Below are 12,059 nucleotides of genomic sequence, written 5' to 3' on the forward strand. Positions count from 1 at the left end.
GGAAGTCACTGAGCAGCCATACACAAATGCATTAGCGTATAGCTAGTTACGTTCATTCCCACTGTCATCCATTTTGACATGAAGATGGTTGGAAGCTGGTTGTTTCTCCTCATCTCTCTCCAAGGATATGAGGCTCCCTCCACACACAGTAAGATTGTTCTGTTGCCATTTATTTTAATGTTAATTTATTCAACCTGTTTAAGACCTGGTGCTACAACAACACATCCGGCCAATCTGCCCTTAACTTTTGATACTGTTTTTAATCTTAGAGAATCTTTGTAGGATGTATTATAATTTTTTTACATGTATTTGTGTTAATAAAATAGATTATCTTCTGATCATTTTCGTGTGCTCATGTTGATGGATGGTTTCCGCTCAGTTGACATTTGTCTTGAATTTTCTTTCAATGTTCACAAAAGTGTTTCAGCAAATTATATATATATTTTTTTCTCTCCAGTTATTAATAACTGTTTTAGACTATGACATATAGTATTCTATGTTCAGGAAATATAATCGTTACATTTAAAAACTCTCAAGTTTTTGGTTGAACTATATTTATTGAATTGATACCTGGTATGTAATGTAATTACATAATGCCAATTTAATTACCCTTTCTTTGGGAGTCATCAAATAATAAACAAATGACACTTTCTACCAGGTATTATAGCAATTTATTTGATCAAACTATTACATAACTTCCTAGAAACACAAAATAATCTGAAAAGTAAAGTTTCATGTGCCATTTCTATTGCTGATGCGACACCAAAATTCCCCTGCTAGTCTGAGATTGACGTCAACTACTTTGTGGTTTCCTGTAACATGGCCATCCATCTTGTCTCATACATTCGCATACTGATAAAATGATTCATTTAATTCAATGTGATGGTGGAAAAGTACTCTAGTCATGATATACATGAAGGTATAGACCCTTAATATATATTATCTGATTTGTCTCTTAAAACACTGTAAACGCCCAATGTAATTATGCAACTCCTCTTGATATCATAACACAGCTCCCTTTTAAAAGATTCGGTGTAATGTCATATTAGAAACAGATTTTCAACTTCTGTTCCATTTTTTCAGATGTAAACTGCCTGATCATTAATCTGGATTATGTCAACTGCATCTGGAGTGAACAGAGGATCCCAGAGGTCAACTTCACCTTCTTCAGCAGCAGGTTAGTGCAATGTGATGGGTGTTGAGGTCTTTGCCCAAAATGCTTGCCAAGTATTTGGTCCCAAATTCCTAGCACTCAATGACCACATCAACCTTGTGACTCTACAAACTCTTTGAATGCATTTGCATTTTGTTTTGGTTGTATTTCGGATTATATTTAGCCCAATAGGAACTGAATGGTGAATAATGTATTATGTCATTTTGGAGTGACTTTTGTTATTAAGAAATGAAGAAGTTCCCGAACACTTCTACATTGATGTGGATACTATAATGATTATGGATAATCATGAATCCTGAAAAATGATGAGTGAGAAGGTTGCAGAGGCACAAAGATCATACCCCCTAACAATGCTAACCTCCCCTGTTATTGGTAATGGTGAGAGGTTAGTATGTTTTGTTGTATCTTTTATAACCTTCTCACTCATCACTATTCATGATTTATTTTCTTAATCATGGCATTATCAGGATTAATTTAGAAGTGTTCAGAAACATCTTATCACTGAAAGAAAATTACTCCAGTCATCATTCACCATTCAGTTGCTATTAGGCAAAATATAACTCAAAACAAACTGCAAATGCATCCAACAAGTTTGTCACTTTTGACTACTATAATACATAAGTTAATTTGCCCAAATACTTAAGACTAGATACATAAAAATGCTTTCATTTCCTAACTGTAAAATACATACATTATGTTTGAAAATACCCGTGAATAAAAATTTACATTCTGTACTGTTGCCTCATAGGAAACATCTCAAATCCAAAATATTGGAGTATAGAGCCCAAAACATGTATAATCGCTTCACTGTCCGAATACAAACGTGGGGGGGAGTATATCTCTGTCAAATCTTGAATATCCGTACTTTGTTACTCATTCTCAGCCATCAATTTCACATGGTATGTGTTTAGGTTCATCAAAGGTAATATGGAGGAGTGCACAACATATCTCCAGGAGGAGAGTTATGCTGTGGGATGTAGACTGTCCTATGACAAGTCTGACAGGTTTAGAACACTGACAACCAAGCTGGTCCATCAGAACAACAGTAATGTGCAGGACCATAACCTGAAAAGCATGGGTAGGTTATTTTTCTCAATCAAATCAGAACCTTACATACAGAACAGCATGTAACATGAAGAGCAATAGTCATCTTTAGGCTTTTTAACTTGTGTTTTTCCTATTTCAATCTTCATTTGATGTGTCGTTAACATTTGACCCTCCTTAACGCTTTTTCTAGTGAAGCTTTACCCTCCTTTCAACCTGTCAGTTGAGATGAACAAAGACCCAGAGCTGAATCTGTACTGGAACAACAGCAAGAACACCTTATGCATTGAGAGTGAAGTTCGCTACAGAATAAACAGCGACAAGTGGAAGGTGGGCATGGATCAGGTCTCAGGAGTTGGATCACTGTTTGGACACAAGCCTACTGGTCATTTTTCAACAAAATGCTGGACAAATCTTTGAAAAAAACTCTCTCTCTCCTCCACTCTCTTTGTTCCTTTCTTCAGACTTCTACTCCAAGCAAGGAACAGAAGTATGCTGTGGCTTTCCCGTTAAAGAGCAGTCGGTATGAGTTTCAAGTGAGAGCACGAGTAAACGACATGTGTGGTGAGTCCAAGTTCTGGAGTGAATGGAGTCAGCCTATTCAATGGGATTCCATGAAGGGAAATAACATCACAGGTAAATACATACAAAATCTCTGCTTTGCTTTATGGTTATAAAGTAGTGCTCAGACTTCTGTCAGGACTTTGTTATGTCAACCTTTCTCTTTGGCCTAGAAATATCTGGCAGCTCAATGTCTGTGTGGAAGCCAGTATTGTCATTAGTGGGTACCATGACACTCTTCATATTGGCCTGCATGCTGGTCTACAGGGAAAGGTGGGTTTGCCAACAGAAGTTAACGCCACACTTAGGCCCCAAATAAAGACTAAAATCAAGGGGTATAGTTTACATTTAAAAAAAAAAAATCAGTCTCCTCCATTCTTCCTCTGAAAAAAAGTGATTCTCTGATTTTGAACTGACCCTATCTCTTTGTAGAGAACGACTGAGATTCATCCTCATTCCCATTGTGCCTAATCCAGGAAAGAACCTAGATGAGAATGTAGAGGTAATATTTATCCCTGGTCCCATGCATTGCACTTCCTTATAATCTTTGTTTCTCTATTACTGTTATATACAGTGTAAATCCCATCTTATATCTCACATATTACATGTAACCTTTACCTTTAAAGGCCTGGCGTCAAATCTCCAAGGACATTTGCTTCCAGTCTAACTTCACTGAGCTTGCCTGTCCTGTTCGTGAGTACAGTCTGGTTCCCCAAACTGGCAGCGTCAGTGAATCTGAGAGCAACTTCTCCATCCTAACAGACCAGTCAGATTGCCTGTCCACGTGCTCCTCCTCAGCTTCCACTTTTCCTGTCACAAGTGAAAATGAACAAGCTGGTATTGAATGAGACTTACAATGGCTGCATTCTAATTACCCTTCTCCCCTAGGTGTGCACTTGCTTGCCTCCCCCTCATTGATAATACGTATTAGATGGGTGTATGCATGGGCAAAGGGAGTTTCTATCATATTTTTTGTTGTTGAATTTTAACATATGAACATCCTTAATATTACGGCACCCAATTTGTAATAAATGCAAGCATTTTTGTTTGATGTTCAACCATTTGTAAGATTTTTAAATGCATCGATTTTTGAGAGAGAATAAAACGTAAAATGCACTGAACATTGCAATAATGACATACCCTCCTATTGCGAGAAAAAACACTGTTAATTACACAAACTGACCACATACAATATAGCGTAGCATTATGAGCTAAGCTACTTATGAGCGTGCATGTCTAAAATGGTTCTAATAATGTAATAAAATTTTAAAAAGACATCTATGCATATACAAGCTAATGAGAAAAATTATCTTAGCACAGGGTTAAACATAGTTGGAATTGATTGAGTGTTCAGCTGACAGTTTTAATATTATAAACAATCCCTTGTGAAATTTAAATTGTACTATTGCACACTGTATCTCGTTGGAATAGAGGGAGCATCTGAAATGTGGAATATTAGCCTATACCTTCAATAAAATGGTATTTTAAAGGAGCTTGTATTTAAATGTATTAGGGATACCCACTGCTCTTCCTGGGGTCCAAACACATTAAGGCACTTACATTACATATAAAACAAATGATAAAATAGTACAAAAGATAAAACAGTACATCATACAACATTATTACACCACTGCATATCTACAATACAAAATGTATAATACCACCATACAACAATATTACAATGTACATGTGTGGAGAGTGAGTGTGCTAGCGCTTGTGTGCCTATGCCTGTGTCTGTACCTTTGTGTATATTTCTTCACAGTCCCCGCTGTTCCATAAGGTATATTTTAATCTGTTTTTTAAAATCTGATTGTAATAGTATTTTCTTTAAAATGTTGTTTCCAAGCGGGGGTTACTGCTATAAAAATTACTATAGGCTATTGGCCTATTTCCTCTTAAATAAATATGATAAACGTTGCTTCCTAATGTTGCATGATATCCTGTAATCCTACCAGTGGCGACCTGTCATTCAGGGCAGGTTCCCCACCTGTTTTAAGTCATATCAGTTTGCAAACAATGTAAAAAAAAAAAAAACATATTCATTGAGATAATAAAGCAGCAGACAAACATGGTCTCTTTTTTTGCTTTCTTGAGTAACATGCTGACCACACCGCTCGCGTCGCGTGCGTGAGCTTTGCGGAATAATTTTACACATACATGTTATTCAATCATTGAACCCACACTGCTCGCGCGAGTCAACGAGTGTCTGTAGCCAGGCGATAAAATAGAACTTGGTTCTATTTGTGACACTTGATGCGCTGCAAGTCCTGCCGCTCCCATCTCCTCATTGATTTTTAGGAGCATATACCCACATGGGTGATTGAAAGATGAACTGAGGTCCACATTCCAGTCCAGTTGGTGGTGCCAATGCACTTTAAAGTTGCTTGCTAACCGCAATATAAAGTCCAAAGAAGAAGAGCCCTGAAGGAGGAGAGATGACTAGAAATGAACTATGTTTACCCTTTTATCTGAGGATTAATTGTAGGAGTATAGGACCTTGTGCATTTCAGGTAAAAATAACAACCCAATGTTTATATCACAGGACAAATTAGCTAGGAACAGCAAGCTAGCTAGCTAAATTGCCATACATGTTTAATGCTTTTTGACCTGTTCCCAAATGAATATAGTTGGTTCAGAGTTTGTTTGATATTTCAACCTGCGTGTCCTGATTGTGTCTGGTGTGGGTGGACAAAATCAACATGTGCATGCATGCGCACGAGCGGTCTGGTCAGCATGTAAGGCAGCTCCAAAATGCAGCTCAGGGCTTTCTGTGGTGGTGGGGCAGCCAGCGGAAAATATGGAGCGTAGGGTTTGTTAAGGTTCTCTAGTTGCGCCGTGATTGGTTTAGTGTTCTGTCAGTCATGATGACACTACATCACCATAAAATCTATGGGTAGAGATAGAAAATTCTAGACCCTTGGGTGCTGCCATAGAGTTATATTAGAGGTGCCCATCCAAGAAGGGTCAAGGTCATTGGCCTGACTTGCCTAGTTAAATAAAGGTTAAATAAAAAAATATTATAATAATTGGCCACAGATAAATGACGTCAAATCACGTTAAATCTACCGTAGCTTTGATTGGACTGATTATGTCAACATCGTACTTTCAAAATCTTAGCTGGCAAATCCCTTTCCATCCTTGTCATATGAAGAAAAATGATGAATAGAAATTATAGATCAAAGGTATCAGTGCTCATAAGCCATTCGACAAAAACATTACACAACAAGTTAGAAATCACAAATTCAACAATGAGTGGTTTGAAAGGAATCAGTGGTTAACTGCAAGCATTGCAAAGCAATCACTAGCCTGCTATTAAGTGGAATGGGTGCGTGGTCTGAGTTTAAGGGTCTCTTTCCAAGCTTAAAAGGGTAAACATTCAACATTGGACATGCTGTCAATCCAGCATGAGTTCTGCCACGTTCAAGACAACTAGAACCTCGGAACTGGGAAATATCAGACTTCAGTGAGTTCAAGTCAATTGGGAACTTGGAAAAAACTAGCTCCGATTGGGAAAACAGTCATCCAACTAAAAAAAAACGAGTTCCGATTGGGAAGAACAGTCCTTCAACTCGGAATTCCAAGTCGGGAACTTGGGCTTCTTTCTAGAGCTCCGTCCTGAAAATCACTGATGTCATGATTCAACCTTCTTTTTTCCCGAGTTCCCAGTTGTCTTGAAAGCACGGTACTTGTTTTATTTCATATGTTGTATATACTACTGTGTATGGTGAATTGAGTGGTGTGTTTACGGATTCTATTTATTCTCTTTTTATACAGGTATGAAGTACGTTTTTTTTAATTGAACCTTTATTTAACTAGGCAAGTCAGTTAAGAACAATTTCTTATTTACAATGATGGCCTACCGAAAGGCAAAAGGCCTCCTGCGGGGATGGGGGATTCAAAATAAAAAATATAGTGCAATACACACATCACAACAAGAGAGACACCACAACACTACATAAAGAGAGACCTAAGACAACAACATAGCATGGCAGCAACACATGACAACACAGCATGGTAGCAATACCACATGCCATCATGGCAGCAGCACAAAACATGGTACAAACCTTATTGGGCACAGACAACAGCACAAAGGCAAGAAGGTAGAGACAACACATCACGTGAATCAGCCAAGAAATGCTTACTTTACAAGCCCTTAACCAACAATGCAGTTTAAAAAAATAGAGTTATATAAGCAATTGTTATAATTGGCTAATTCCTCTGTTAGCTTATTTTACACCTATATTTGAATACATCTATGTTTGAATTGTGCCTCATGTGCTCAAAATAATATCATATTTGATCCCTGCTTTCTTTAGCCCCCCCCCCCCCTCAGGAGTGAGTTTATCTGACAAATAACAAACTTCAACTGAAAACACTGCATGACATGTACAGTATGTTTGTCTAAAGTTTGAGGCGTTTGAATCTATTTCATGACATTTCCAGAATGGACGTACAGCATTTGATACTGTGGCACGTTCAGTCAGTGTGGGGATTCGATTAATTCTCCGGGCATTCCCGGGTTAGCGTTGATTGCGTTCGTTTTAGAACCCGTTTAGGCCGACACCGAAAGTCGTGGAGTAATTTGTAGGATTCTGTGTTTTCACATGCAAAATGTATTGCTCTTTTTAAAGTCTTTATCTACCTTCGCAATGAAAACTAGTTGTAACATTTGAGCATATATTTTAAGGAAAGGAGATATTGTATGTTTTTGAACGATACATATTGTTGCCTTGTTGATAAAACATGACCGACTGGCGCAGATTACTGTTCCATTTGAGAGTGCGCCCCTCGACACCGCTTTTACCCATTTTACATCATGGGCCATAGCCCCGGTGCACTTAATCGAACTCCCTCAGTGTGGCTGGGTGTGTGTGTGTAGCGAGAGAGGGCACAGGGTGGCCCTCTAAATCAGGGTAGATTCATTTATATACCACATCAAATTAATGAAAGGGGAGATCTAATAATTATTTCTCAGTATTGAGTGTTCTGACGTGAACTCACTGGGTTGTCGGATAAGGAAAATGTCAGATCCCACAGTGGCTGATACTCGCCGGTTAAATTCAAAGCCTCAGGACCTGACGGATGCTTATGGTCCCCCCAGCAATTTTCTTGAAATTGACGTTTATGACCCACAAACTGTTGGAGTCGGGCGGAACCGTTTCACAACTTACGAAGTCCGTATGCGGGTAGGTTGCTGAAGATATCTGTCGTTACATATCTAGCTAAACCTACAAACATTTTCAGCTAACTAATTGTTATAGTTTACGAACGTTAGGTGGATGAAAATCGAGGCCCAGGATTTAGTCCGGCCTACTCACTGAGGTATTAAGAACGGGCCTACTAGATAGCTAACCTAGCATTGTCAGCTAGGGAAGTTATTAAAATTCCCTTTGAGGTAACGTTAACTTTCTAGCCCTTTTAGGCCAACAGGGTTAGCTAACGTTAGTTATATACTTGGTGGCTGTCTCTTGACGAGAATATTCTTGTTTCTGTTTTCATTAAATGCAGACAAACCTGCCGATTTTTAAGTTAAAGGATTCCATTGTGCGAAGAAGATACAGTGACTTTGAGTGGTTGAAGAATGAGTTGGAGCGAGACAGCAAGGTGAGTGAAAGATTAATCTATTTGTTTTGGGTTCAAATGTATTTTGGGTAGGACCTATATTGATGGACTATAATAAATACTGTATCTACATATCACTACAGTAGGGTTTTTCTCAATGGTGACGTCTACACAAGTTGCTTATTACAGTACTAATGTCATTAGTTAGAGAAATAATAATGTAATTAGTCATGGTTAAATTAATCAGCTATTTTAACGACTAAGTGCATTGCTATTGATTTATTCCAGATTGTAGTGCCGCCCTTGCCTGGGAAGGCACTGAAGAGACAGCTACCTTTCCGTGGGGATGAAGGCATTTTTGAAGAGGCTTTCATCGAAGAGCGACGTGTGGGTCTTGAGCAGTTCATCAACAGGTGGGTCTTAACTTATTAAACATTAGAGGATCATCTTGAGACAACCGATGCCAGGAGAAAACATACATTTTGAGCTAACCAAGATCAACCTTTTTGTAATAATGTGAAGTAAGCTGAAACAATGTTGTGGTGACAGATTTGGAATTGGCTTCTGCTGGTGTGGATAACTAAAAGTCATATTTTTAGACACCATTTTTTAAATGCACAGTCGGCAAGATGTCTAAATGCATATCTTTTTTTATAAATTCATGTCTTTCTCTTTTTTTCTAGAATTGCAGGTCATCCTCTCGCTCAAAACGAGCGCTGTCTTCACATGTTTTTGCAGGACGAGAGCCTTGACCGTAACTACATTCCCGGAAAGGTACGGCCGTTGGGTTTGACAATGGGCTGTGGAAATGACTGCTTTCTGCTCTTTTCCCTTGCTCTGTTCCCCTTCTTTCATTTGTTATTTTTCCACTGAGCTCTTTGCCATTCAAAGTAGTGCAGTACCGTAATTTCTGGACTATTAAGCGCACCTGAATATAAGCCGCACCCACTGAATAAAAAAATGTATTTTGTACATAAATAAGCCGCACATGTCTATAAGCCGCAGGTGCCTACCGGTACATTGAAACAAATTAACTTTACACAGCCTTTAAACGAAACATGGCTTGTTACAAAAATTAATAGGCTTTTAAACGAAACACGGCTTGTTACAAAAATAAATAGGCTTTTAAACTAAACACGGCTTGTAACATTTTTTTTTTAAAATGCAGTAAACAGTAGCCTATCAAGAAAGTCATTGGTCACTATCTTCCTCCTCCTGTGCACTGAAACCACTGAAGTCATCTCCTTCGGTGTCGGAATTGAATAGCCTCAGTTGAAACACCTCGGCCGTCTGCTCTCTGTGTGTTGACCCAGTCTTCAAGCTCATGTTCTAGTTTGGGCCATCTGCTTTTCTTCCCTCTGAAAGCTTTTGTTGTATTTTTCAGTTTCAGTTCCTCACGCTGCTGTTTCCAACGTCTTATCATTGACTCATTAAGGCCAAGCTCCTGTGCAGTAGCTCTATTTCCTTTTCCAACACCCAGATCGATCGCCTTCAACTTGAAAGCTGCATCATATGCATTTCTCCGTGTCTTTGCCATGATGAGGGTGACAAAATGACTACCGTAATCAGAATGATGGGAAGTTTGAGCACGCTCGATTTACGTCACATTATGTGACGGTGCTCAGTTTTTTGGCGGCATGAATCTTGTGAAAGCGGGAAAAATCCATAAATTAGCCGCGTCATTGTATAAGCCGCGAGGTTCAAAGCGTGGGAAAAAAGTAGCGGCTTATAGTCCGGAAATTACGGTACTTGTTTTATTTCATATGTTGTAAATACTACTGTGTGTGGTGAATTGAGTGGTGTGTTTACTGATTCTATTTATTCTCTTTTTATACAGGTATGAAGTAAGTTTGACTGTTTATTTACATTTTAAACACTAAAATCTTTTGGAAGTCAGATGATAGCATGCATGGCCACAAAATCTTGTGATGTTAGTGACAGTTCACATGGCTAATATATCTGTGCTGCTTAATTAGTATAAAATAAAATAAATCTGACCTGACTTTACACAATGTGTGGAACATCTCTTTCACTAATGGAAAGACGATATCTGATCATATGTGGCACAATTGTTTGGGATCCAGATCCAGTGATCCAGAGGCGAGATGTGCATAGCACCGGCCAGAACACGTCTGATTTATCACCTCGTCCCGATAAAGCATACAGAGCCCTGTCCCCGTCGCAGCCGCAACCACCTCTGACAGCTGCCTCTGTCTCTCTAATGCCTTGTACTGTATATACATGTATATTCTTCTAGATACCCCAGCAACACCGGTTCACGGCCCTCCGCAGCCCTATAATGTGTGTGTAGCCAAGCACACTAAATGGGGTGTGTTACAGGGAAGTTAGTACATTGTTGCAGATTTACAAATAAACAGACATGAGATTTTCTTTAAAAAAATCTGTATCTGACTGAATTTTCCCCCTAAAAAAAAAGCATTGCATTTGACACTGTAGTTGAGTCCATCTCTGTATCAATTCCAGCTATGCCTCATAATCTGCCCAACCTCCCAGCTACATTTGTTTCACTTGTCTTTGTCCCTCCCTCAATAAATTATATTCTTGAATGATTTAATCCACAAATCACAATCTCTCTCTCTCTCTAATGATCTTCATCCATAGAAGACTGGCTGTGTCTACGTGTAAAGTATATATGATAACCTAATAGAAAATACATAGCTGTTTGAGGAAATTGTTATACTCTCTCTGCCCAGCATAGCCTAAAGGATTATATGTTCATGGTTCTGTCATTCCAGTTAATGGGTTACCCATTTTTTTTCACGCATCAATAATAAAAAAATACCTATTTCTGTCATTCCTTCTGGAGACGTTTCACTTTTGTAATAGTCTGATTTCTTACATTATGATTGAAAACTTAAAGGTATCTCCGTCCCTTTGTACCCACAGTAACCAAAATTGTTTCTCCAATTGTATGATTAAAATCTCTGATGGATGTCAGTAAACAATGGTACCTTCCAAAGTTAAGCAAAATGTAGCATCATTGGAAAAAAAGTTTTTTAAAGGGAGATCTTCCCATACTTTTCCTCTAACATGACATTTCATGTTTCTTTGCATTTTCCATTGAAATAAGAATTTGTGGCTTTCCAACATGCTCATGCAGTTAGATTTTTCTATTATGATTACTTTTTATTATCAGATTTTTTTTCTGACTTTGTTTGCCTTGAATTGTTCATTATCAGTCTTTGCATCGTCTTCAGTCTGTTTATGGGAATGTAATGTCAGGTAATCAAACCACTGTGAAAACAAGGGGCTGATGAATAATCCACACATTTTTATTGATAAAGAAGCTTTTGGCATGAAGTTTATTGACCTAAAGTATTTCTTGAATGCCTTTTTTGTCGTATGTATTTTGTCTTCATTATTATCATGTACATTTAATCTCCGTTTTCAGAAGAGCTGCCTTGTTTGTACCATAAATAAAATTCCCTCTACCTGTAGGGCTATGTCCAGTTGTCTCTTTTAAATGGTCTGTTCAATTTCATGTCGGGATATGTGTTTCCTAATGCATCTTGTACAGGACCATACTGTTTATTTCCTGAATTTGATTTTTAACTAGAATGTCATTTCTTAGGTGGCCTCGTATGTGTCCAGCTGATTCCGGAAGTAGAATAGTCCCTGTTGCTCTAAGAGATTAGTTTATGGAAACATAGTTCTTAGTCGAGAGCAAGTCATATTCTAATAAACCAGCTATTTTCCC

General features: G+C 38.3%; 2 protein-coding genes across 3 annotated transcripts; both read left to right on the top strand.

Moving 5' to 3' along the window:
- On the top strand, nucleotides 1-4,846 carry il2rga (interleukin 2 receptor, gamma a). The gene is made up of 8 exons (XM_029620952.2): nucleotides 1-148; nucleotides 1,084-1,177; nucleotides 2,086-2,252; nucleotides 2,412-2,548; nucleotides 2,683-2,854; nucleotides 2,953-3,052; nucleotides 3,212-3,281; nucleotides 3,406-4,846. The coding sequence occupies exons 1-8, from the start codon at nucleotides 79-81 to the stop codon at nucleotides 3,625-3,627; spliced, it is 1,032 nt and encodes a 343-aa protein (XP_029476812.1). The 5' UTR covers nucleotides 1-78; the 3' UTR covers nucleotides 3,628-4,846.
- A 2,764-nt stretch (nucleotides 4,847-7,610) lies between these two features.
- On the top strand, nucleotides 7,611-11,799 carry LOC115101459 (sorting nexin-12-like). Of its 2 annotated transcripts, none has more exons than XM_065004898.1 (5): nucleotides 7,611-7,965; nucleotides 8,288-8,383; nucleotides 8,630-8,754; nucleotides 9,025-9,115; nucleotides 10,179-11,799. In XM_065004898.1, exons 1-5 carry the CDS (start codon nucleotides 7,801-7,803, stop codon nucleotides 10,182-10,184), a joined length of 483 nt encoding a protein of 160 aa, XP_064860970.1. In that variant the 5' UTR covers nucleotides 7,611-7,800; the 3' UTR covers nucleotides 10,185-11,799. The 2 variants fall into 2 exon arrangements, with proteins under 2 accessions (XP_064860970.1, XP_029476813.1); XM_029620953.2 differs by having other exon boundaries at nucleotides 10,426-11,799.
- Nucleotides 11,800-12,059: the final 260 nt, after the last annotated feature.

This window comes from Oncorhynchus nerka, linkage group LG19 (assembly GCF_034236695.1).
Source record: "Oncorhynchus nerka isolate Pitt River linkage group LG19, Oner_Uvic_2.0, whole genome shotgun sequence".
NCBI lineage: Eukaryota > Metazoa > Chordata > Actinopteri > Salmoniformes > Salmonidae > Oncorhynchus > Oncorhynchus nerka.

Excerpts from the sequence above, each read along its gene's own strand:
- il2rga (XM_029620952.2), top strand. The coding sequence starts at position 79 with ATGAAGATGGTTGGAAGCTGGTTGTTTCTCCTCATCTCTCTCCAAGGA. Across the intron at positions 1,178-2,085 it reads TTCACCTTCTTCAGCAGCAG|GTTCATCAAAGGTAATATGG; the intron begins GTTAGTGCAATG and ends GTATGTGTTTAG. Across the intron at positions 3,053-3,211 it reads ATGCTGGTCTACAGGGAAAG|AGAACGACTGAGATTCATCC; the intron begins GTGGGTTTGCCA and ends ATCTCTTTGTAG.
- LOC115101459 (XM_029620953.2), top strand. The coding sequence starts at position 7,801 with ATGTCAGATCCCACAGTGGCTGATACTCGCCGGTTAAATTCAAAGCCT. Across the intron at positions 7,966-8,287 it reads CTTACGAAGTCCGTATGCGG|ACAAACCTGCCGATTTTTAA; the intron begins GTAGGTTGCTGA and ends CATTAAATGCAG. Across the intron at positions 8,384-8,629 it reads AGTTGGAGCGAGACAGCAAG|ATTGTAGTGCCGCCCTTGCC; the intron begins GTGAGTGAAAGA and ends GATTTATTCCAG.